The following is a 26221-nucleotide window of genomic DNA, read 5'->3' as shown; positions in this document are numbered from 1 at the left end:
GGCGGACCAAGAAGGCTTTCTCTCCGGCCGGTGTGATGCAGTAGTAGTTCAGAGGGCTCCCCTGTCAGGGCGTCTGGGTGGCTCAGTGGGTTAAGCCTTTGCCTTCAGCTCAGGTCGTGATCTCAGGGTCCTGGGATCGAGCCCAATATCGGGCTCTCTGCTCCGCAGGGAGCCTGCTTCCCCTTCTCTCTCTGTTTCTCTGCCTACTTGTGATTCTCTATCTGTCAAATAAATAAAATCTTTAAAAAAAAAAAAAAAAAAAGTACCCCTGCCATCGGGGTGGGGGCCGTATGGCATTCTGTCCTACACTCAAGGCCGCCTCATGTCCGGTTGTCGCCAGCTCTCTAGGTCCCACGTTTTCCATCCACGAGTGCATTAGGGGAAGGGGTGTGTAGGCGCTAGAAACTGGGTGAGATTTTGTGCATGTAGCATTTACCGGGGCAGAGGGTGCATTTACCTGGGCAGAGGGTTCATGGCTTTTCGCAAATCTCAAAGGAGACCATGACCCCGCAAAGGGTAAAACTATAGCCAAATAGGCTGTTACGAAGAAGTAAGGTGAAAGAAAGAGTATTCGATTAGACTGACTTACTGCAGTGATTTATCATTTCTTTTAATCACCAAAACCCTGTTTTCATTACTTTCCCCTAGCAGATCACCCAAACTTCCTTTAATGCCATTAATAAAATCATAGCTTCTGCTCCACGTTTCAAAATAATCAACCATTGTTACAGCCTGAATTAATATAGTCCATAACCAAAAGCAGAGAGGCCACTGTGTATATCCCCAGCCTGAGAAGCAGCCACATCATGCACACATTGCCATTTTTTTTTATTAGGCCTTCAAAACATTGGGCCCCTTGCTGTCTTGGGGGGCCCCTGGCCACCCAGCAGGCTTGGTTTGCGATGTGAGTGGGTGTGCCCTTCCTGGTCTGGGACAGGGTTCTGCCCAGGGGCCTTGGCTTGGATTTGGTTTCTGCAAGTCCTGAGTCATGGTTGAAACCAATGCTTCTTGGTTGATTACCTACCACAGTATTTGGGGAGATGTGGTTCTCTTATGGAGAAGGTGTTGTCTGCTGTTGGCCAGCCTGTGTCAGGATGCAGTGGGACATCTGACTTGCTTCCTCACCCGGCTCATTGCCAACTGCGAGTCTGTGCCATGGACAGGCAGGGAGCGGCGTGCTCCTTGGCTCAGCCCAGCCCCAGCCGTGATGTCAGACTAGGGAGGCTTCCAGAGCCATGCGAGCCGCGGGCTGGCGGGGACAGGAGCAGAGTCAGGTCGGCCTGGGTCCTTAGGACCCCACCTCCCACCTGCAAAGGGCCTTTGGAGGAGAGGAGAAGGGCGACAAGAACAGAAACTCACCAGATGTGATGCAGAGATCTTACAGTCTTCCCTGTGGCTGTCAGCCAGTCTCTTGGGCCATTTTTACTTCTTTCTTTTTCTTCTTCCTTTATTTTTTTTTTTTTTAAGATTTTATCTATTTATTTGACAGACAGAGATCACAAGTAGGCAGAGAGGCAGGCAGAGAGATAGGAGGAAGCAGGCTCCCTGTTGAGCAAAGAGCCCGATGTGGGGCTTGATCCCAGGACCCCTGGGATCATGACCTGAGCCGAAGGTAGAGGCTTTAACCCACTGAGCCACCCAGGCACCCCTTCTTGTTCCTTTACAGTAACTTTTGCTTACAATAAGGTGCATAGTCCTTACCTGTTCAATTTGGTGAATTTTTACCATTCCTCAATTATTGTTTTATTATTTTTTTACCTTTTTATTTTTTGCTACTTGATGAATAAGGTTATTACTATCTTTATCTGAAATAATCTTCATAGAGAATTGTGGTTTGGTTATTAGCTCTCAGCAGCCCACTCCTGAGCTGGAAGGAAACTTGCCTTCTTCCGAGCTACCCGATCTTCCTCTTGGGCAAGAGCCATTTTGGGACAGATCCACTTCTTCTTGGATAGGCAGGCCTCCATCCATTGCTCCCTGGAGGGCCCCAAAACTTAATTTCCGGCAGTAGTTCTGGCAAGCCCTGCATCCAGATAGCGGGTGACGGGACCAGGTAGACCATCAACGCTTCTTTCCCCGTTGTATTCATCTCCAGTCACTTCCACTTGGCCTTCCTAGATCTTGTCCATGCCAGACCTGTTGAGGAGCCTGCGGGCCAGCAGCGGGCCGGCACAGTGCGCTGCGGCTGTGCCCAAACCATCGTATCCTCTGCAGGCATAAGCAAGCTGACACATGACACCTCTGTCGGTTACACGAACCGTCGCCTGTATTGAGGTGTTTTTTACTTACTTTTATCTTTTACCAAGCATTTCCTGGCATAATAATCAGTTTTACCCTCTCGTTGTCTTCTTAATTTCACTTGGTATCTCTTGAAGGAAGCCTTATTCTTGACAACCTTAACAAACCCTGCTCCGGGGGTGCCTGGGGGGCTCAGTGGGTTAAGCCTCTGCCTTCAGCTCGGTCATGATCTCAGGGTCCTGGGATCAACCCCTGCGTCGGGCTCTCTGCTCAGCAGGGAGCCTGCTTCTCCCTCTCTCTCTGCCTGCCTCTCGGCCTACTTATGATCTCTCTCTGTCAACTAAATAAAATCTTAAAAACAAACAAACAAACAGGCCCATAAACTCTGCTCTGTTTTCTCCTTCCCTTTACCTCTGTCATGTTCCATGATCCTGGACCATTTCATTGCTTTTCCCTCCCTCCATCACTCTGAGCTAGTCAGAGGTTCATTTTTCTCCATAAGTCCCTCCCCTCCCCATTCTTTTAAAATTAATTCTAACTTTGGATAATTGTTTTAAATGTATATTGGAAATATATTTTTTATATTTAAAATATTTAAATATTTAAAATTTAAAAAATATTTAAAATACATATATTTTAAAAGATTTTATTTGTCTATTAAAGATTTTATTTATTTATTTGGCAGATAGCACAAGTAGGCAGAGAGGCAGGGGCGGGGTGGGAAAGCAGGCTCCCCGCTGAGCAGAGAGCCCCATATAGGACTCAATCGTGAGATCATGACCTGAGCCAAAGGCAGAGTCTTATTTGTTTATTGGGAAAGCTAGAGAAAATGCAAGTTCACGAGCAGGGGAAGGGGCAGAGGAACAAGCAGATTCCCCACCGAGCAGGGAACCCAGTGCCGGGCTCCATCCCAGGACTCCAGGATCATGCCTGAGCCAAAGGCAGATGTTTCACTGACTGAGCCACCCAGGAACCCCTGGAAATTTATTTTGAACCACTTTTCACAGGACCTTCAACCATTTGAAAATCAGAGTTTCCTTCTCTACAGAGTTCTTGTCTTTTTTTTTTTTTTTTAATTTTACTTATTTATTTGACAGAGAGAGATCACAAAGGCAGATCAAGGGCAGAGAGAACTGAAGAAGCAGGCTCCTTGCGGAGTGGAGAGCCCGACTCGGGGCTCGATCCCAGAACCCTGTGACCACAACCTGAGCCGAAGGCAGGGGCTTAACCCACTGAGCCCCCCAGAGTTCTTGTCTTACACAGCCCCATGCTTGCTCCTCATACGGTCTTCATGAGATGGGTTGGTGGGATCTCCTCTTAGTGGAGGCCAGAGGGCACCTGCTGAGCTGGTATCTCCCCAAAATGGATAGTTTCAGGCCAGCGTGGTCTCAGGTCAGCGTGTGGCCTGGCTTCCAGGCCCGTGCTTGCCCACAAAAGTGGGGGCAGCTACTGTGCCACCTCCCCACCGCCCCAACCCCGCCATCAGCAGGGGGAGCTTGAACTTGGAGCTTAAGCAGACTGTAGAACCGCTGAGCTTGACAGTGAGTCAGAGCAATGCTGATGCCAGCCAGGCCTTGCTAGCATCCTTATTTCTGTAATTTTTGTGTTTGACTCAAAATTCCCTTTGAAGCATGGCAGGGAGGAAGCAGGAGAAAGGGATTTGGGGTAGATGGGCATGGTTTTAAGCTTCGGGGCTTTCTTTATACCCAGAGAAGGATTGTTTTGGAAATGTTTCACCCTTGAAGAGACTGTCACGGGCCTTTGCTTCTGTGTGCCTCGTAAATCACCCAGTATTAACTCCTCAAGATGGATTGCTGGCAGCTCCTGGGCACTGCCCGGCATTTTGAGCCGTGGGCTGGCAGGGGATTACAAAGCTGTGAATTACCTTTCTCTTAGTGCAGAGTGTAGGCATTGAGAACGTGGTCTTTAGAGAGCTGTGGACTTGGGTGTTGAGTACTTGCTTTTCTCCTTAAAAGCTGTGTGACATTGGCTATTCTGCTAAACTTCTCCAGGCCTTAGTTCTTCCTCTGTGAGGCAGTGGTCACAGCGGTTGTTCCTTCACGGGGGCTGATGTGTGGTTTTTACCCCAGATGAAGCATGAGAGGCGCCTGGCACACGGTCCCTCACTCCGCCGATGCTAACAACCAGTGTCGTGGTTCAGGACCGTCCAGGCGAGTCCACTGGGGAGGAAGGGGCCATCTGTCTTCTTGCCAGCCCCCTCGTTCCTCCTGGGGGTACAGAGGAAAGGTAAAAGTCTAGGGAAGGGACAGCATCTCCTCTAGCTGGGGTACCTTTGCTCTTGATACTTACTGGTCACAGAGATGGCTGCCTTGGTAATTGTTTGTGTGTTTTTAAAGATTTAAATTATTTGTTTATGGAGTTGGGGGGGGCAGAGAGCACAGTAGAGGGAGTGGCAGGCAGAATGGGCAGAGGGAGAAGCAGGCTCCCCGCCGAGCAGGAGCCCGATGTGGGACTTGATCCCAGGACCCTGGGATCATGACCTGAACCGAAGGCAGACGCTTAACTGACTGAGCCACCCAGGCGCCACCGCCTTGGTAATTATTTGAAACAGCTGGGCACTTCCTGCCTCTGTGGGCACTTGTTCTGTTCTCATCAGTAAAAAATAGTTGCCAATGGGGCGCCTGGGTGGCTCAGTGGGTTAAGCCGCTGCCTTCGGCTCAGGTCATGATCTCAGGGTCCTGGGATCTAGTCCCGCATTGGGCTCTCTGCTCGGCGGGGGGCCTGCTTCCTCCTCTCTCTCTCTCTGCCTGCCTCTCCATCTACTTGTGATTTCTCTCTGTCAAATAAATAAATAAAATCTTTAAAAAAAAAAAAAATAGTTGCCAAAATCCAGAGTCCTGGCCATTTCCTGCGGGGAGAGTGGAGGAGCCCATAGCAGGAGGTGGGCCTCGCAGGAGCTCCTAGAGCAGGTGCACAACCTCCCTGCCCCCTGCCCCCTCCTTCCCCGTTCCCTGGGAGCTTCTTCAAAGTCCTTCTGGCTAAGTCCAGTTCTGTAACAGTGGCAGCCGGGCATGTGTTCTAGGAGAAGCTCTCAGGGTGATTCTGGTGCTCACCCCGGAAAAACCAGTGCCATGAAAACATCCTGACCACGAGCAGACCCATGCCTGGGAGGGACGGGCCAGGCCCAGGCACACGCAGCCATGACAGTGCAGTGACTGGAATGTGGGGCTTTGGGCTCCCGTTCGAGGCATTTTCCTCCCACCAGACTCACTCTTTGACCATATTTGCTGTTTGTGGTGATGGGGTCAGAAATAGCCAGCCCAGACTCGAGGAGCCTCTGTTCCCGTGGGAGGCCGGCCTGCCTCGAGCCAGCGAGCAGCAAGCTGGGCAGCGTCCGCCACTCCAGGGACAGCTCTTTTGGAAAAAAAAAGCAGGAGGAGGCCTGGGATCCCGCGCTGCGACATGCTGCCTTGCTGGCTGCTCCTCGCGTAACGCTGGTGAGGCCTCCCCTCCGGGGCTGGATCCCCGCTGCTCCAGGCTGACCGCATCGTGTGCAGATGGCAGCCCCCGCGTCCCCGCTCCGTCCGGTCGCGCTCACTGGAGCCTGGGTTCCCGGTGGGTGTGGCAGCCGCTGCAGGAGTCTGCGGCCCAGTTGGTGTTGGGTCGATGCTATATTACCCTCGTGCGGAAGCAGTAGACATGGGCCGCGTGCTTACTGGGGGCCGTTTGCTTTCCACGCACTGTCTCCTCACCTCTGCCAACAACCCTTACGGTAGGCGCTGTTATCCTTGTTGGACAGATGAAGAAACTGAGGCTCAGAGAGGTTAAGTGGCTTTTCTGAGGTCACACAGCGGGGAAGCAGCAGAGTTGGAACTTGAACCCAAGGTGTTCAAATGTGCAGGTCCTGTGCTGCTGCCTGCTTGTTTCCAAGCTCAGTACGTGGGCTCCCTCCCCGCCTTCGCGGCCCTGGCTGGGACTGGATCACGCAGGTGGGGGCCTGGCCCCCGGAGCTCGGCCAGCGGTATGTCTCATGTGTGACTGGAAGTGACCTCTGTCGGGACTGCTGGGTTTTGCAAATGACACTGAGCTTCACTTACTGGGGCTGCCTGTCCTAGAGGCAGCACCAATGGTCCCCAGGTCTGTTTGTCTGTCCTCGCCCGCGTCCTGCGGTGGTGCGGCATCGGCGTGGGGGTGTGGGCGCACAGGCTCATATTTGAGGCGCTCCGTGGCCTGACTCAGTTCAGGATGTCTTACAGCAGCCTGGAGGGTGCGACATGGTGGCCCCTGGCTCCAGGGAGATGTGAGATGTGGCGCCTTCCACACCCTTCCCCTCCCCCACGGTCTTCACCCTGCAGCGCCCTCACCCCCGTGCCTCCCTTCCCCGTCAGCCCCGAATTCTTGGCCCTGGCAGGGAGGGAGGGGACCGCCAGACTTACCTAGTCCGTCCGTCTCCCCCGCCAGCCTCCGAGGCGGGGTCTTCACTAATCGAGAAGGGCCTCACCACCGTCCGGACGGACCTCCGCGAGTTCCAGGCTTTTCACTGCAGTTGGGCTCTCGTTCTGGGCTCTTTCCATCCTTTCTGTGGAGAAATTGTTCTCGAATGTCGATGTGATCAAGGCACCCCCGGCTTCAGACCCTTCAGAGGCTCTCTGGTGCCCTCAGCTCTGCCAAGGAGGATGGTTGGTGGTCTTCTGCATCGGCTCTATTTTCGGCTCTCCCTGTGGTCCAGCCCATGCCCTGGTCTCTCCACGGTCCAGCTGCCAGCTTCCTCTTCCCCGCGCGGGGGCCTCTCAGCCCTGAGCCCTTGTATCTGCTCTTCCCAAGTGCCGTCCACTGGCCTATCTGCTCTTCCTCCCTCCCGAGCCCTCCCAGGCCTCTCTGAGGCACCAGCTCCTCTGGGAATCCCCTCTCTCACCCCTGGGCCCCTGGTCTAGGTCGGGAGCCCCTTTCTGGGCGGGCAGAGCAGCCCAGCCTGCCTGGGACCTTAACATCCATCACACTTCTCTCTGGCTGGCTGATGGTGCTTGGTGAAGCCAGGGCAGGATGTGGCAAGGATTTCAGCAAACGAAATTCAGAAGAGACTTTTCAAGCATTTTTTTATTACCTAACGGTGTGAGTGTTAATGTTCTTCCTTGGTTGTTCACAAAGAAGAGAACTGAGTGTTCGTGTTCAAGAACTCTTTCGCTTCAGGGCCGGGGGAGGGGTGCATTTCCTTGACCACCGGAGCAGCAGATGCCCACGCGGAAAGACACACAAAAGGATACTGGTTCATGCAAATGTGTGAAGCATTTAATCCGTGGTAGCTTAGCTTGACACAGAATTCTCAGGTTTAATTAACCCTTGGTCCTCAGTGGAAATTCTCCTACCCCCACTCTCCCCCCACCCCCCCGAACCGGCAGGAGCACCTGCTTGCGTTGCGCGCTCCCATCACTCACTGGGTATCCTGTGCCCCTTGCACTGGGCGTGTAGCATCTCCCTTTCCCTGAGGGACGGCAGCCGCTTGGGGCAAAGGCCACAGCTGCCCCATCTTGGGTCGGCTGCATCCCAGAGCCTGGTCGGGGCCAGAATGAATGGCAAGCTGGATGTGAACCAGAGAGATCTAATGTTATTTAAAAATAACAAGACTGCCAGTTAAGAAAGCTTCATAGGGCTTCCTCTAACGTTGCGTGCATGTGTCCAACCCCACCTGGGTGTTACAGCCGCTCAACTTGGAGAGTTAGATTTGCTCTGAAGATTTTCTCATCCTCTCCTCAATGGAGGCGTTCAGTTTCTCCCAGAAGGTTCTTGTGAAAGACCCCTCCCCGGGAAGATAGATAGGATAACTAACCGCTTGTTTGCTTTTCTGTAAATCGCTGGCTTGTAGAGATAATATCAGGAATCCAGTGGCAGTGTTGGATTCTTGGGTGAGGGGATCCGCGGGTCTTTCATTTGCACATACTCTTAGCTGATCATCACATTGAAGATTAATTTAGGATTCCAGGAATTTCTTTTGGAACCCTAAGTTTGACTGCCCCCCACTAATCGTGAGCCGGGGGAAGGGGAAGGAAGAGGAACCTTCTCTACCCACGGCAGAGAACCAGTAATTGAATGCTATTAAGCCAAATTAATTTGCCTCCTGCAGGAAGGTTTATGATGAATGAAAAGCTTGCTAATCGGGGAGGGAGCCAGGCTACCCTCTGTGGTCATCAATATTTCATGGCCATAGGCGGTGGCAGGAAGTTAGCTGTCCTGGCTCCCTGACCTTGAGCGATCCAAAGGTAGGACACAGCCAGCAGGGTTGTATTTAAAGGGCTTGTTACAAGCGAAATTTGCAAGATGTACTTGTGGGTTAATTGAATTTAGACCCTCAGCTAGTGGGATGCCCAGGGCCCCACCTGAGATTGGTCCTAGTGGGGAGCGCAGCTCTGTCAGCCGCTGGGACAGAGCTGAAATGTTTACCATTGGCTTTTGGGGGCAGGGGTGGCTTGATTTTTAGTGTCTGCCGATTTCTGTGGCGTCAGTATACCCCCCAGCATGGCAAGTTGAAAGCTCCTGAGCCCAGAATGGGGAGCTGCACTGGCTCCCATAACTCCTGGATTCTTCCTGCTTGGGGGAGGGTGGTGGTGATCCTTCCAAGCTGATGCTTTTCCAGAAATATAGATGTGCCCCTGGGCAGTACTCATCTGCATTAGACTTGGCCTCCTAACAGAGGGCACTTGAATGTCACTTGCTTTTAAAAATGAGAAAAGACGTTAATGTGCCTGTCGTTCTGTTCTTTCTTTTCCCTAGCTGCTATTAACTTAGCAAAGCTGAAACTTTTCAGACACTATTACGTCTTGGTGAGTAAAAAAAAAAAAAAAAAAAAAAAACCTTGAATCTGTAAATAAGATCAGTTCAAGGAGTAGAACAAATGAACTTCCAAAGAACTGGCAGAAGCACGAGATGTGCTACCTGGGCTGTGCAGATTTCGTTTTATCAAACCAAATTGTGTCTTTTGATCGGAGAAATTAAACCGCTGAGTCACGCCTTCTTAAATGTTAGGTTTAAATTTGGCTTTAAATACTCGGAAAAGTAATACAGTCTTGATGTTTTCTTACAATAAAGGGACCCTGATCTTCTACCCCTTCGTCCCTCCCCCTCCCCCAGGTGATTCCCGTTAAAGGTTGGGGCTTGTTTCTCTGGGTGCCCTTCCAAGCACAGGCCAGACAGAGCAGCCCCTTGGCTTGCTTGTTTTAGTCATTTGCAAAAATGAGAAAAAAGTCCCTATGAGCAGACACCAAAAGACAGGACCTGCTGTAAATTATTAAGACAAAGATTATTAAGACAAAGACAAAAGCTCTTCAAGAGTTCGCTTCCTGATTCCTAAAAGAAATTTCTGAGTCCTCTTCCGTCTGTGGGTTGGACAGGTCCTTCCCTGGGCAGGGTCCCAGGGAGCAGTCCAGGCCCCAGGGGCCGTCCAGGGGAATCCTTGCCACATCTTCCCTTACTAGAATACTCGGTGTTACTCTGATACTCAGTACTCAGGTACGCCCTGCGGGTGTGGGCCCTGGGGGCTGTGTTTTGCTATCACTACTCGGAAACATGCCTCAGGGCCTGGGAAGAAAAACTCCTGCCCTTTGGGGATTGAAGTCAGTGGGTCGTGTATGTGGAAAAGGCGAAGAAGGCATGAGAGTTCAGAGCAGCCACACCGGATGCCTTGTCCTCCCCACGTCGGGTGGGTGGTCCCCTAGAGGTGAGAGGTGAGGGCCAAGTCCTTTTGAGTGGGGTGGCCAGAGAAGCTGTCTCTGCCATGTTTATTAATTAGCACCTTAAGTGTCAAATGATTTTCCTCAGGGAATTCTGTCTTCTCTTTTGTTGTTCCTTTGTGACAGCAAGATGTTGGAAAGAAGCGATGCTGTCCTTTCCATGTTGATTTCATTTCTTCTTTATCCCTGCTCCGTAGATCGTGTGTTACATATACTTCACCAGGATCATCGCATTCCTCCTCAAGCTCGCCGTTCCGTTCCAGTGGAAATGGCTCTACCAGGTGCGGGGCTCGTGTGTGGGAACGTGTGGGAACGGCGCAGGGTGCGGGGGAGGGGGTGGGGGGGGCGGCTGAAGGGGAGGGTTCGGGTGTAACTTAACGTGAGGTCGCTCAGGAGGGATCAGGCAGTGGCCACTCCTGTCACCTCTGGCCCACAACTAAGATGATCTGTTTGCCCAGGAAAGCTGCTGGATTACATGAAAAATCTGGAAGTAATTGCATTATTGATTTTAGTTTTCAATTTTACAAGACTTGGAAGAAAAAAGCCTCAGGCAGAGAGTGTGAGCCTCGCCCTGGATAATTAAAACGCAAGGAGACGTGGTTTTCCTTCAGTTCCGGGGCTCAGGAAAGCTCAGAATCCAGAATGCCCTTCTTTACCCACGAGTATTTCAGTAATACAGTGTCTTTGCCGAAGACTCGAGCTCATTGACTCCTAGGGGAAGCCACCGAATTATCTAGAGCCTGTTCCCTTTCTTGTTCTCGTCAGGACGTGTAGTCGGCACTCCGTGCTGCACCAGTTCCGGGCGGAGGGCACAGCAATGAGACTTTTCCTTGAGGCGCCCGCTTGGTGCTGAGGGCACTACGGGAAATGTGGAGCTAAAAGGAGCTCTTAAAAGATTCTGGTGAAGACTGATTAAAGCCTGGGGTCTTAACCGTCATTTCCGGGCAGAATGCTCCTAGCTGAGGCTCTGACCCACCTCGTGAGGAGACCCTACCCCAGCTCTGCCCTGACCTTTGGTTGGGGGGCGGGTACTGCACCGGTTTTAGTTCCACTGCTTTCAGAAGAACAGCCTTGCTAATAATCCCTTTTTCGGGGTGGGTTTTAATTCGCAGCTCCTGGACGAAATGGCCACGCTGGTATTCTTTGTTCTAACGGGCTGTAAATTCCGTCCGGCTTCAGATAACCCCTACCTACAGCTTTCTCAGGAGGATGACCTGGAAATGGAATCCGTGTAAGCAGTCTCCCCTCGTGTCCCTCCTCCTTCGGCCCCCGGACCCCGCCAGACAGCACGGTGGGAGTTGGGAGTCGGAGCGCCTTCTCCCTGCGTTCCGTTGCTCCCGAGGTGTTACCTCTATATTTAGCAGAAGGAAATGGACACTTGAGCCACAGGCTGTCTTACTCAGTTTGAAGTACAGTGTCTGCCAAGATCGCTCCGTCTTTGCAGGGGAAGTGGAACCGGCCCTCCGATTAAGCATCTCCCAGCATCGTTGGCACATGCTTCCAGTGAGCCGGTGGTGGGAACTTGGGCATCCGCTTGGCCCGTCCAGCCCTCCCGGGGATGGGCAGCCCCGCTTCCTGTTGGCCCCAGCCTCCGGGAGCTGATGTCTAAAAACGTGATCATCTGAGTCGGCTCTGGGTCTCCTGCTTGTCTGCAGGCTCCCCTGCACCAGATAACGGAATGGTTTTCACAGCAGGCACAGCAAATTGACCTCTGTGCGAGTGTTCAAGCCGGCTTTTTCTGAGTCATAGGGCAAGTGACTTTAGGGTCCTGTTTTCCAGGAAAGGGCACTCATTATCTAGAAAAGAAATAGAGATGGAAACTGTTGGCTTGTTTACTGATGGACTATGGTGGGCCAGGTCAGGTGTTGTGTTTGTTAAGGCAGAGTTTCAAGTGTGCTGCTCCCGGCTGGGCAGGCGGCCCTTTGACTTGTCCCAGTTCAAAGGCTGAGCCTCTGGCCCCCGCTGGGCTGTCGGGCAGCATAGGACAGCTCTCTGTGCTCAGCCCCACTACAGGAACAGTCAACGGAAGGCAGCTCTCGATACAGAAGAACAAATACCAGAGGGGAAAGCAGTAGAGCCACCAGATGTGCCTTTCTAGAAGCAGCAGAATCCGAGCCAGTAACTTGGTTGGACGGGCTCAAGTGAGAGGCAGCGGGGTAGGCAGCAGCGGGGTGGCTGTGTTTGTCCATCCCCCGCCCCTGGCAGGGCTTCCCTGGGGTCACAGCTGGAAGCCGACTGGCTGGGTCATTGATGTGCTCCAGCAGTGGAGGCATTCGTTCCGTGTCCTTTCCATCGGCCGTGGTACCAGAAGCACAGAGGCAGTGTGCAGGTATTTTTGTCTCATGGCAGAATTTTTAAAAATTTTGTTTTGGTTTTTTATTTCTTGCTGGCGATACGTGGTAACTGTTTTAGGGAGGGTCTTTGTGTGCTCGGATCAGGGCAGGGAAGCGGGGGAAGTGGTCAGACAGACCACGAGTGCCGCCGAGACTGAAGGAGTGTGTCCTTCGTTCTGGCTAGCTGGGGGAGAGATTGGAATGTAGGGTTATCCGGTGTTTGCCTCCGCTTACGCTGCTGTTGGAAGGGAGAAGCGCTGTGGTGACACCGTGTTTTCTGTGGCTCAGTGTCAGCCGTCCCAGGATAGCGAGGGAGCTGCTCTTCAGTCACGGAAAAGCTGAGTATATCCCAGCGAGAGTCAAACCACAGGTGAAGGCTTTGTTTAGTGGGGGGTGCTGTTTCCACGGAGCACTAGTCCTGCTTTGCTTGTGAGAAAGAAGTTGGGGGACACGTGGGTGGCTCACTGCATTAAGCATCTGCCTTCTGCTCAGGTCATGATTCTGGGGTCCTGGGATCAAGCCTCGCTTTGGGCTCGCTGCTCAGCAGAGAGCCTGCTTCTCCCTCTCCCTCTGCCTGCTGCTCTGCCTACCTGTGCTCTATCTCTCTGTCAAATAAATAAATAAAATCTTTAAAAAGAAAAAAAGAAGTTGGGGAGCCAACTGAGGCCATGTGCCTTTAAGTCAGCAGGGAAATTGTTCTGGAGCTTCTCTCTGACTGAAAGTTCTGTGGATTAACAAGCTGTGTCTGAGCAGAACAGGCTGAGGTGGGGACTCCAGCCCTCAGCCTGCCGTCCACGCTGACCTGTGGGTGAGCGTGAGGGCTGATGGCAGCTCCTCGGGGACGCCACTGCGCTCCAGGCTGTCCCCCCTCTCTCTTTGGAGGTGCTCTTCCTGGATGGCACCTCTTAAATCTTCCAGAAATAACTCAAGCCAGCGGCAAGCAGAGCCATTATTTGTGCTTTCTGAAAAAACAGGAGCTCTCTGTCGTCCCCGGTGGAGGGTGTTTCCTGGTGAAAGGAGCTCGATCTGATCCTTGCCACAGAGCACATATCCTGGCTCTTTGTGGAAAGGAATATTCCTTCGGCCTCACACGCCCCAAAACAAATCCTCTCCCTAATGAATCTGACCCATCAGTGGCCCATGAACGCTGAGCTGGGCCGCTCACTGGCCCTTATTGATTGAGATTCTGGGTAGTTTCTCTTCTACATGTTTTCACTCCCTTTCTCTGAAGTCGGTGCATTTGGGAGTCTTGCCAGGTGAGCCCAGGATGGGCCGGGCTCCTCCTGCGGGTAGAGCGCTCCCCCCTTCCTCTGGCCCCGGCCTGCCCCGCGGTCCGTGCATCTGCCACCCCCCAGCCCCACCTGGCTTGTCCCGCGGGGCCCGCAGAGTGAAGGTGTGGTCTGAAGTACCCAACTTCCCGTCATTTTCTGTTTTTCTTTCTGTAATGATTCTCCTTGGGCTAAAGCTTGCAAAGGCTTACCCATTTTGGTAAGAGAATTTATCACAAAAAAGTCAGCAAATTAAAAAGTAAATATTGGGCGCAGTTTCGGTGATCAGACCTGGTTAGTCGCCTCCTATGCTAGGCATGTCCTTGGAGATCTGAATTCTTTTCTGCTATCTTGAGATGTCAGACTGGGAAGAAATACTTGGTGTGGGTTCCAGGGCCGGGAAGTTGCCTCTCTCAGGTGCCCACCCAATCCAGAACGCTGGCCTCATGGTTGCCGGGAACTTTTTCTCTACTACGCTGCCTTCATTCGAGTGGATGGCCACCAGAAGGGGAGACAGCAGTTAGAGACGAATTGTTTCTCACCCCAGGCCTCTCCACATCTCAAGTCCAGAAAACACTTGTCAACTGGGTTATACTTTACCGTTTGGTTTGGTTACAGAAACAGATGCTTCCAGGGGCCACTGAGGCCCCAGATCACAGCATGGTGCAGCGGAAGAGGACTGGGTGCCCGAAGCCCTCCTTCTTATGGTGCCTGTGTGCAGTAGGCCCGTTCAGTCGCAAGCATAGATCGTCAGGGTTCTGCCAGGGAAGGAAGGGTCTCCTTTTAGATGGAGAAGGGAAGCAGGAGGCAGCACTGGGTCCGTCCGCTCTCCAGCTCCGTTACACTTCCCTGTGCCTTCTCTCTGTCCTGCACACACTCTCCCGTAGGTGCCGTCCTCAAGTCAGCACAGTCACAGGTGCTTCCCTGAGCTGGCACTGGAGGCAGGACAGCCTCTGCCGGGAGTGGGCTCTGGGCTTGGTGGCCAGAGGGGCCTTCCTGGAGCTGGTCACTGGGTCTGTGTGGGCCCCACGGTGAGCGGCCTGGTCAGCCCCGTAGGTAGTTTGGAGCAGCAGCCAGTGCAGCAGCCCGGCCCCCAGGGAGCTTGCGGGCCCCTGGGGAACAGTGGGACGGATGCAGCCAGCCACGGGGCCCGCCGTGCAGCCAGGGGTGCGCCTCTCAGCCACCAGGGTGAGAAGGAGCTCTTCAGGCAGAGAAGGGCTGAGCAGAGCGAGAAGGACAGGCCCGCCCTCTCTGGCCTCGCCGTCCCCAACCGGGGAGTGAGGGTGGGTGGCTGCATCCCCAGAGTTTGTGTTAGACTAGGGTCGCTGCCGCCCACTGCCTACCCAGAGCTCGGAGAGCCCCTTCCCGCCCTGGGTGTAGGGTCTCTGAGAGCTGCTGCTCGCACGGTGGCTTTTCTGCCATTGTCTCCCTTCAGCATTTTCCCCCAGAGAGAGACACGCAGGGAGGTGCCCGCAGAGCTTTGAGGTTGCCGGAGGCCCTCGTGTTCCCGCCTGCCAGGCTGTTGCTGGCTCCTTTCTCACCACGGCGACATCGGAACAGGGGTCGGCAGCAGCTGGCGGGCCGTGTCTGCGGCACTTGGGCGCCATGTGTCACTGCCCCTTGCCAGCGGCCTGCTGGGACCCAGGATGCAGGGGCCCGCCCGGCATCACTGCCTTCCCGCGTCGCGCTCTGCTTCTGTTCGCCTCGCCATCTCCTGCTCCCGTGACCTCCCTCTGTGCTGACACGCTCCCCAGCTCCACCGACTGTGGGGGCTTCTGCCTTTTCTCGTGGGGAGGGCTCGCCCAAGCCCAAGGTCGCCCCCGACGTCTCCCCTCTGACACCGCCCCGCCTATACCGCCGGCCCCCAGCTCCAGCCACTTGCTTCCTCTGAGCTTCAGGTCCCTCTAGCCACCTGCTCACCGGCACCCAAGCTTGTGTCCCCTGCGCTCCCTGCGGGCGCTGCCGTCCACCACTCACCAGCAGCAGCACATGGCCGTTGCCCTAAATACCTCTCTCTTCTCAGGCCATGTGGAGTGAGTGGCCATTTCTTGGGGACCTAATGTCGCGTCTCCTCTCCCGCTTTGCCCCAGTGCTCTGCCTTCCTACAGCCGATGTCCTCACCCCCGGTCTTCCTCCCGCCCTGTCCGGTCTCCTGGCTCCCAGAATCACTTGTGGAGTGTTTTCGAGGGAGAGTCCCTAGTCCCTCCCCTGGAGACCTAATTCTCAATGTCGAGGCTCAGGTACCTCTGTCCTTTCTCAAGTCCCCAGGGCATCCTGCCTGAGCCAGGACTGAGCACTCGAGCCTAAACGCAAGGGTCAAGTCCTGCTGCCGTGACAAGGCAGACAAGGCCCTCCACGGCCCTGCCCGGCCTGCCCTTGACCCTCCTGCCACTTGCCTTTGCCAGCAGCTGCTTCACACTCTCTGACCACGCAGGGAGCTTTCTTTTGTTCCTTGCCTGCTTTTTTCCCTTTACATTTCTTTTGTTCAGAAGCTCCCCAGCCCTCCCTCCCCTCCGCCTGGCCGCTACTCCTCCTTCCGCACAGGCTTCGTAGCCGCCCCCAGCCCCGAGCCCTCGTCCGGCCTGCTCAGAGCTCTCCTGTCTGTTTCCAGCAGCTTCGTATGTTGCTCTGGGAGACCATCTTCTGCTGGGCTGCGGGCGCCCCAAGAGCCCTGATTCCTGTCCCTTTCTGTCCCAGCCCCAGGCCGGCAGGACAGAGCGAGCCTTGTTTTCTCAGTCGGCCCACCAGCTGGAAAGCAGTGTCTTGTTGGGGGAAGACAGGCAGCAGGTGTGTCTCCCAGGCCCAGCCTGAGCCCCACTCGGGTCCGACGAACAGGCTGTACTCAGCCCCAGCTGCGCGGAAGCCTTGTCCTGTCCAGGAGGGGCCACAGCCCGACAGCAGCTGCTGTCACCGCAAGTGACTCTCGGAGACTCGAGGGTGCATTTTTTCTCTGATCTCACGCGCTTGGAGAAGCTGTGCTGGAGCTAGAAAGGCTTCTGGTTCTCTTGGGCCTACAGCTGCTCCCCCTGCATATCCCAGTCCAGCAACAGCCCGAGAGAACAAGATCTGGGTGCGTGCCTGCGGGCTGGGAGAGGTGCACCCTTCCTGGCGGGCTCAGGCCCTGGCCGCGCCAGCTGACTGACAGTGGTGCCGGGTCACATGGCGAAGGGGGTGCTTTCTTTTGTCCGGGGACCGTGTTTACACTCGTAGCATCTGTAGGATCCCCCAGATCCCCTAAGAGCCTCGTCTGGACAGACCACCTTGTCCTGACTTGCCAGAAGTACAACCAGCCCTAGGTCTGGAGGACTCCTGTCTGGGAGAAGTCCCACCTCTGGGGAGGACTGGCTGGCTTTGGGGCCCGGTCACAGCAGCAACATGGTGGCAGGAACGAAAGGAGAAATAAAGGGGAAATATTTTCCTTACCCCATAAAATCCCTCATTTGCCTTTAGGTCCAACTGGATAGCCTCTAGGTGTGTGCCTTGTAGGGCCACTGAATTACCATTCATCGGTGAAAGGATTCAGCAGCTGGTGGGTTGAGGAGAGTCCTCGGAGAGATCTACTGAGTTGAGTGATGGAATTTATTTTACTGTTTCAGAAATTCCTGTAGGTCCCTCATGGGGCACATAGGTGCCTCGTTTTCTCGAGTACTTAGGTAGATGCTGGTGGGTGTGTTTGTTACTTGTTTTTAATTGTTTGTTAGAACAGTTTTAGGTTCACAGCAAACTGGACAGGAGGGACGGAGATTTCCCAGGTGCCCCTTGTCCCCACCGCTGTCGCCGCCTGTGTTATCAGCACCCCCTCCAGGATGGTAGGCACATTTGTCACAGTCGATGGACCTACACTCACCTGTCCTGAGCGCCCAGAGTCCGTAACTTACCTCCGGGCTCACTCTTGGTAGTGTGTGTTCGGTGGCTTTGGACGAATGTGCCACGTCATGTGTCTACAGTACAGACCCACCCAGAGCAGTTTCCCCGTCCTGCGACTGCTCTGAGCCCTGCCTGCCGGGCGGAGCTCAGTCTCTCTGCCTGGCATCTTCTGCTGCGAAGCAACCCAGACAGAGCCCCAGCGCCTTCGTAGGTCCTGTCCAGCTCACAGCTGGTGAGGCAAGAGTTTGTCTTCTCCTGCACTCCACCTTCCCGAGAGATGTTGTGACTCACTGTCTGGAAAGGGCCGCTCTGCTGGGCTCTGCACATTCTCTGAAACCGGCCTTCTGCCCTCTCTGATCTACACATTCAGTATAGGGTTCTGTGGGACCTCCTTAGTGCCGGGCACCAGGTCCCTGTCCCCGGTCCTAGCGGGAAGGCCCAGCCACATGCTCCCGGACCTGGTCCAGGGCCTGGGTCTATTTCTGAGGGTCAGAGAATCTTTGCGCCAGAAGGTTCCTCCAAACCTGTGGTTCTATCCCATGACTCTCAGAATGACTACCCCTGCTGAGCTTTCTTTTCAGAAGGTTAGGGCACAGGTGGTGGTCTCGTAATCACAGTCACGTAGCCAGGCAGCATTAGAACTGGTGGAGGCCACGACGGAAAGCGAGGGCCGGATCAATGTTGATTGTAGTAGTAACAGCTGGCGTTGTTGAGAAGATGCTCTGGAGAATCTCATTTTCCCCTGATGACGGTTCTGGGAAGCGGGAACCATTTCTCATACTTAGAAGGGGGAGAGCAGGCAGCTTGGCGGGGTTACGCAGCTAGCCAGGAGCGGGGTCGGGACCGGAACCCGGGTCTGTGTGATTCCAGAGCCAAGACATGTAGCCACTCCGCTACATGTCGTGGTGACAGTGGCCTTTCACTTAAAGACCGAGATTTTCCCAATTGTTCTGTTTTTTCTCTTCATTCAGAGTGACGACATCAGGGGTGATGGAGAACATGAAGAAAGTCAAGAAGGTGACCAACGGCTCGGTGGAGCCCCAGGGCGACTGGGAGGGCACCGCGTGACGGACATGCCTGGCGGCTGGGACTGTCCGAGAGAACCTCTAATTTATTACTCGTCCTAGTGGTGAGCAGGAGCACCTCCCGACAGTGACACCACAGAGCACGCGGCTGGGAACAAAGTGCCACGGAAACCTAATTTTTTACTCTCTTTTATGGAAACTGGATCTGTGGCTGGTTATGGGCAGCTAGAATTCTCCTTCAGGTGGGAATGGTGGGGAGGGCGTGTAGACCGAGGAGGACAAGAGGAAGACTTTGTTTGTAGTTTCTATTTCTTTCTTTTTCTTCATTGGGAACTCTCCAGAAAGACGCAGTTGTGCCCCCCAGTGTGTGGCAGCAGGGAGAGGAGTGTTGGTGGGCGGCGGCGCGAGGCCGGGGCCGGTCCCGGCTCGGGAATGAGGCTACAGGAGAAGAGCAGGGGCTGAGCCAGGATGCAGGGACTTAGAAGAGAGACGGAGCTCACCGTGGCATCTTTGGGGCACAAAAATGAATGAAATTAGGTTATTTTAGAAGGCAGCGTCAAAACCCAGTTTAGTGTACGGAGCCTGCCACGGGGTTCCTGGCCCAGAGTGTTGCCCCAGACCTTGACCCCAGACTCTGAAAGTGACCAGGAACCAGGAGCTCCAGAGGCCCGGCCGTCTTCTTCCCAGAAGGGCTGTGTCATCTGGGGGCTGAGCATCCCCGTCAGAGTCACGGCCCCGGAACCGTGGTGGGAAGTGCTTTTCTTGATGGAAGCGGATGTGGTGTTGTCTAACGGGTGGACAGAAGTGTACATTTAAGCTCAGAAAGCGTTATCCAGTAGGATTCCCTCAAACATCTAGCTCCCCTGACTGCCCAGAGCAGGACCACCTCTTTTCCTTCTCTCGGTGTGGCTGTGTCTGTTTCGTGTAATCAAAATATGGGGAGAAACGGGAAGGAGTTTTCCCTAAAGGAGCAGCCGGGGGCAGACAAGGTAGTGTTTAAGCAGGTATTTAAGTACAAGCAAAAATCATCATCACTAAAAAGTTTTTCCTATAAACCCGGTAGGCTTTCTAACAGGAATGAAACAGACCTCGTCCCCATCTCCCCGGAGCGTGCCTGCCAGGAGAGCAGGTGTGTTGAACAGCTTTTCTCTCTGGGACTGGGGATGGCGAGCTCTTTCTCGGAGACTCAGCAGAGCGTCCTTCCAAACTCTCCGAGCCTGGAGAGGAGCGCGGGGGCAGCCGCCTCAGGGGAACAGTGGTACAGCTGGTAGTGAAGTCCTTTGGATGGTGGGACAAGCTCAGGAGGTCCACTATGGCCCGGGGGTGGAGGTGGGCGGTAATCCCCCACCAGAGTGATGGTGACCCAGACCTGAGCCCAGAGGCTGAACCGTGGCCTTGTTGGAAACGTTTCCGAGGGTGCCAGGAGCCTGCACCTGCCTGGGCCTGGGGCTGGGGGTGGACAGCCGTCTCTGGAGGTGGTTTTCTCCCCTCCCCGGCTTGGAAGCGTCCTTCAGAAACTGCAGAATTCAGGGGGTGGCCCTCAGCTCCCCAGGTTCACCACCTGAAGAGTCTGTCCTCAGTTGTCCCTCTCCTGTCCTCTCTGTCCCGGACGAAGGGAGCAGGAGAATGTCCTCTTCATGCACTGTCCTTAGCCCTCAGTGCTCCGCGCGGCCCTTCCTGCACAAAGGCTCCGTCCTGGCTGGGCATGGGGTGTGAGCTGGAATCTTCTGTCTTCCGAGGCTGCTGCTGCTCGCCTTGCCGCAGGTTTGAGGGCAGGGATCATGTGTCTCCCCAGTTTGAGGAGCAAGGAAATTTGCTCTAAGTATTTATTTAAGGGACTGCTTCTTTGTCTTTCTGTTTTCTTAGATGGGGGCTACATGATCGGAGAAGGTTTCAGGGAGGTCGGGAATGTTAAGACTGTTTTCCTGGCGTAAACACAGTCCCAGTACTTCCAAAATGTGTCTCATACTGTGATCAAACCCCCCTCGGTGCTCCCCTCAGAGGGACACCTTTGCCATCCGTCCTGCGAGCAGGTATTCTTGACTGGTCCCTAGACTTCTTGGTAAGACCCAGAAGTGTGATGAAACCTCCCTCCTCCTCCGCAAAGGGTCCCTGCGGGCTGTCCTTGACTCACTCGCCGGAAGCCAGGGAGTGAAGGAGCCCTGGGGGAGATCGCGTTGGGGCACCTCTGACCTGACTGCCCTCCCCAAGCCGGCCGTGGCTCGCACCTTCCTCTGCCAGAGCCTCGAGCCTCGGCAGCCATGCGAGGCCGGGAGCCCCAGAGCTCCCGGGGCCACACGTGCGCCTCAGGGCTCAGGCGCACAGCGGCTGAGGGGCCGCAGGATGGTCGCGACCCTTCTGAACGGGAGGGTGCAGGCCAGATAAGGTCGTGATTTAGGAGTAAATGCTAACCAGTCTGCCCGAGTCCTGTATTGTAACTGGCAAGAGGTTCGAAGTGAGGCCCAGTGATAAGAAAAATCAAAATCCCAGCCCCAGTTTGGGAAAACTGGTTTTCCCACATTTGTGCAGGTTGTTAGAGCTCTCCTTCCTGTTCTGTAAAAACGTCTTCCCGGTGTCCGTCATCTGGGCGCTGTGACCCGCCCTCAGCTCTCGTCCCGAGCAGAGGTGACTGCGGGGGTCCAAAGCCAGCTGGTCGTCCCGGTCCTTCCGAGCTCCTACAGCTGAACCAGCGTTTGGGGGCCCCGGGCAGGAAGGCTCGGGTGTGTGTCTGAGAGCGATGGGCAGTATTTACAGCTTCGCCTTGTGCTCCTGCTCCCCGTTTCTGCCTCTGCAGGATTGCCCTGCTTCCTTTGAGAGAGCTGCTCTGGACCACCTGGGCGGCCAGCTGCCAGCTTTGAGGAAGGAAAGGGTCTGTTGTCCCGGAATAAAGTGTGTATGTTTTGCTAGAAAATTACTACTTAGACAGCAGGAACAATCATTGATCTCTTCATCCTGGCTTCTAACAGTGGCCAAAGACGCCATCAGCCTGTTTCTTAGGTTTCTTGATGCTTTAAAATTTCAGTAGCCGCGTGTTCGAACCTGCTGACTCCAGCTCTGGTGGACTGGTGGCCCGTTCTCCCGTCAGGGGCTGCTAACTCCAGTGTGAAAGATGGCTACCCCGATCATAGCCTGAGTCAGTTCCATTTTCTTCCAAGAAATCACTTAGTAAAATGTCCAGGTGTGGTTTCTCCCGGACACATCTGGGCAGCCCCGCAGCACTGCCTCTTCGTGCTCCGAGTGCCTGTCCTGGCGCGCTTCCTGCTCCTGCGTTGTGAGCTCCTCGGGATGGCTGCTCCCTCTTGTTCCACTACCTGCCCCCCCAAGCGCTCCTCCTCCCCCTCCTCCTCCCCTTTCTCCTCCTGCTCCTCCTCAGCCCACGGCTATCTATGGCACAGGGGCTCCGTCTGGGACTAGGGGCTGAAGGCTTTGGTGCACTGCAGCATTTTCTCCCGGTAGCCGTGTGACAGATGTACTTTCTAAGCCAAGGAGAGTTTTCTCGAGCGTGTACGTACTGATGCTGTGCGCTGCGCTTTGGGCCCTTGCACACCAGTGTGTTCTGGTGTAATACTTAAGAGACTGTTACCAGGAGCCAGTCCTTACGGACCCAGAAGAGTGTGAAAGATCCCCGTTTTGACTTGCAGGCGGCATCCGGGCCACCTCCCACGGCCGGAGGCGTCTTCTCCCCAGGAAGGCTCTCAGAACATTTGAGGGTCTGATGAAGGGGTTAGCACTGCTCCCTGCACTCCGTGGGACCGCGGAACTGCTCGTGCTGCCCCGCTGCTGGATTTCAAGGGAAGCGCATCCCAGCCCCCTCCTGGCCCCACACTCCACAGTCGCCCCCTTTGCTTTCGTCTGACCCCTCCTGGCCTTCTAACAGATTGAGAATGTGCTCGGTCTCCAGTGCCCGTGGCTGCTACCTGTCTCTCCCGTTCAGGATTCAGTCAGTAAATGAGAAGCTTCCCTACTAAAGAATTTAGGCTTTGACTTGGTACTTCTTGGTATGCCAAGAAGGCGCGTATCTGGAACACGCCGTATGTTCCAAAAGATCGCTCTTGACTCCAGGTTTCTTCCTCCCGGGTGCTGGGGGCCCACCTGAGTGGATGCTAATACTTGTCCCACCTGCGGTGTGGTGAGGTGAACTGAACACTCCGGCTCTCTCCAGGGGCTGTGCTCTATCTACCCTGTACCCCCGTGGATGGCTTATTCTTGGAAAATGTTTCTCGGTGTCTCTCTGTTAGGGCGTGGGACGTGCGCATCCCCCGAGCCCCTGTGTGAGGAAGGCAGCCCGACCGAGAGAGGGCCGAGGCGGTGTGGGAGCCGGGATCTGGTCGTGTGGCACAGGGACTGTTGGAGTTCCGGGGGCAGGAAGTCTGCAGGCAGGCCGTTGGGGAAGGACAAATGAAAGGTTGAAGTGAGGCAGAAAAGCTCACTCACTTCAAGATAGCTCATTTTAGGGCCATCTTTGAGGTTGTGCAGTGGACAGCCAAATCAGATGGGGGTGGGGGGCAGCAGGACAGCCTTCTTAGCATTTCAGATATTTACTACAAAAGGATCCCCGGGACGCCTGGGTGGCTCAGTTGGTTAAGCAGCTGCCTTCGGCTCAGGTCATGATCCCAGCGTCCTGGGATCGAGTCCCACATCGGGCTCCTTGCTCCGCAGGGAGCCTGCTTCTCCCTCTGACTCTGCCTTCCACTCTGTCTGCCTGTGCTTGCTCTCACTCTCTCTCTCTCTTACAAATAAATAAATAAAATCTTTAAAAAAAAAAAAAAAAAAAAAAAAAAAAAAAAAAAAAAAAAAAAAGGATCCCCAAATCCCGGCCAAACTGTGGCGGCGGGGGGGCAGTTCTTAGCACCTTAAGCAGCTTTTCCCACCATAAATTGGATTTGCCTGGTCATGTGACCTCAAAAGAAGTCAGACACATTTAATCCAGAAATAAGTTTCATTTGGGGGAGAAAATGTCTGTAAATATCATTTGCTTTCCACGTTAGACTGGGATGCAGGAGTTTTCAGTATTTCTTTTTTTTAACACTAATGATCACTGAAGAGTATTTATGTAAACACGTACCGGGTGGGGCTTCCAATCAGGGTGAGGTATGGGCTCGATTCTCTCGCTGTGATGCAGACATGTAAAATAAAGATTCTCTGACGGAAATGGATGTTTGTAATCCTGTAGGGAGTCACCGACTGCGGGCTGCTGTCTCTCTTCCTCCTGCTCGTCATTTTTCCCTTTGTGATTCTTGTTCATTAAATTAGTTAACTGCCTCCCACCTGCGCGCACTGACAACAGTGACTCCTACTAGAGACGTTCGGCTGCACCCCCAGGGGCTCGGTCCTGGAACAGACTGGAAATCCCCTGTCGTTTCCCGCTGCCCTGCCTCCATGGGGCAGACAGGTGGCTTCCAGGGGAGGACCTGCGTGCCCGCTGTGGCAGCCGGAGGGGAGGGGACAGTGCGGCCTGAGGGTGACGCCCTCGCTGCCCCAGTATCCTGAGCTCTGCCCTCTGACGCTGCTTCTCAAGCAGGCCGCGATCACATCAGAATCCCGGAAATCCAAGACTTTAGACTCAGAGCCTTTTAGAAGTCATGCAATCCCAAACCTCTTATTTTACTACGAATGTTTTGAACTGAGGTGTAACTTCCATACTGTCAAGTTCACTCTCTAAATGCACAGTTGGATGAGTTTGGACAGATGTGTACATAGTTCTGTGGCCGCCACCATAATCGGGGGGAAGCATTTCCAACCCGCATGAGGTTCCCCTGTGCCCCTCCTCAGCCAGAACCACCCCCTCCCAGAAAGGCCACATGCCTGCTCCAGTCCCCACCCGGCAGCGGCAGCTCGGCGTCTTCTGGAGCTTACATCCCTCGTGTCTGGCTTCTTCCACGAGGCGGACTGTTCTGTGGTTTACCCATCCAGTGCTCTGGCTTTAAAGCTACAGAAATTGGGGCTAGAGGTTATTCCCCTCCCCAGGACTGCTATGGGGTGGTGAGGAGTCAGTCGTCATTGGTCATGGTCTAGACATTCAGGGGTTGGGGGGGTGAGGGATGGGGGTTCAGAAGCCATGTTATTTGGCCTAGATTTCCCAGGGAGTGGCCAGGCTTTACCCCCAGCTCCCATTCCTGACTCTCTGGGCACTTTGGGTTACCAACAGTGTCTGTGGAATGAAGCGTGAGTAGGATGGGCCTTCTAATGGGGGATCCCAGGAGTCAGACGGGGCTCTCAGAGTGAGAGATGCTGGGGCAGCCAGGAGAAGGTGTGAGAAGGACCCCCTGATCTCATGCTTCTCACACTTGAGCAAGCATCAGCCCCTTGGAGGGCCCAGAGTCTCCCCCGGGGACCTGGGAAGTGGCACTGCTCGCAGGCTTCCGGGTGATGCGGCCTTGGCCTATCCTGGATCACACTTAAGAGCCACTCGTGTGAGCCGCCAGCCCCTGCGGGAGACTCACCTCCGCAGCTGCAGGGTCCGAGCAGCCTCTCACAAGCTCCGGCTAGAGCCACCGCAGTGAGCACTGAGGCTCGCAGAGGCTGAGGGTGCCGGCCGGACCGCTCCCTCAGATCAGCACTGGCTTCCTCCTCCGTAGCCAGGCGAGGGCTTGCTCTGCCGAAGGCAAGCCTTCTAGGCCTGAAGCCAGCCATGGGGCGTGCGCTCAGGACTGGGCTCGCGTCGGGAAGGCCAGCGCCGGGGCGCCTGACTGCAGCTCGCTCGTCTGCTCTCCCTGTTGTGATGAGACGCAGAGCAGGCGAGGCAGGGGCCCAGTCTAGAGCTGCCCCCTGCCTTCCAGGCCCAGGAGCCTGGTGGGGCCTCCCGGTGCCCAGCCCGGTGCCCACCTGGAGGGAAGCTGGCTGTGCTGTCAGGGGACCAGAGTTTAAGGGTCTGGGGTGACGAGCTCCAGTTGGCAGGGGAATGCCAACCTTGGTGAAGTGAGGGAGCTGCTCGTTAGAGCAGACCTGCAGGGACTGAGCCTAAGGCGCCTCGGTCACTCAGGGGTGAAAGTAGTTCTCCGCATGCACGCTTGTGTTTGCAGGCGATCCGAGGGGAGCCTGGTGTCGGGGGGGTGCATGGGGGGAAGCGTGGGTGGCTGGGAGCCATGCCACTACTTTCTCCCGCGCAGCCCCCCAGTTTAACAGCTCCTTCGGCTTTCCCATTCAAAATCATTCAAAATCGAACCACCCCAATCCCCCTAACCAGCAGCAGCCTCCCACCCCCGCTCCTAGGCCAAACCGCTCAGGTGTGCTTCACCTCACTGTCCCCCATCTCACTGCAGCCCGCTTGCCATTGGCCACCAAAGTCACCTGCAACCTCCGGGACTCCGTTACTATCTGTGGGACTTGACACTCTTCCCCTCCCAGACGGACCCTCAGCGCCCACTGTGCCTTGCACAGCATCAGTTCCTGGCCTTGCACACTGGCCGGTTAGACCTCCTGCCAGCTCCCTCTTCCCTCCAGCCGTGTGGCCCGGGTCTTGGTGATGGGCTCCTCCGCAGCGTCCCAGGTCCCACCCTGGCAGCCGCCTCCTTCCCCTTCTTGCTGGGCCCAGAGTGTTATTTCCTGCCTGGAGCTGTTCTGAGCCCCTGGTGGCTTATCCAGCTGCTTCCTGGGCTGTTTTAAAGGCACGTCAAAGCCACGCTTTCAAAATGAGCTCACCACGCCTCCTCCCCAGTCCTGGAAGTGTGATCCAGGCCAAAAACCCGGGCCTTAACCCTTGATGCTTCCCTATCCCCTGTACGATCCCAGGGCACCCACCTCTCTCCCCACTGCCACTGCCCAAGCTGGCCGCCCTCACTCTCGCCTGGATTACACCACCAGCC

General features: G+C 54.9%; 1 protein-coding gene across 1 annotated transcript in view; it reads left to right on the top strand.

Moving 5' to 3' along the window:
• The window catches only part of GPR107 (G protein-coupled receptor 107), a 73795-nt gene extending 54481 nt beyond the window's left edge, over nt 1-19314 (top strand). Inside the window, exons 15-18 of the mRNA XM_059141387.1 lie at nt 8968-9017; nt 10121-10204; nt 11036-11154; nt 18363-19314. Of these exons, the coding sequence (XP_058997370.1) occupies nt 8968-9017; nt 10121-10204; nt 11036-11154; nt 18363-18459 (350 nt within the window). The 3' untranslated portion in view covers nt 18460-19314. The remainder of the gene's footprint in view (nt 1-8967; nt 9018-10120; nt 10205-11035; nt 11155-18362) is intronic.
• The last annotated feature ends 6907 nt before the right edge of the window (nt 19315-26221 follow it).

Source organism: Mustela lutreola, chromosome 12, assembly GCF_030435805.1.
Source record: "Mustela lutreola isolate mMusLut2 chromosome 12, mMusLut2.pri, whole genome shotgun sequence".
NCBI lineage: Eukaryota > Metazoa > Chordata > Mammalia > Carnivora > Mustelidae > Mustela > Mustela lutreola.
Note: the sequence above shows the minus strand (reverse complement) of the source record. Positions and strands in the feature narration are given on the sequence as shown.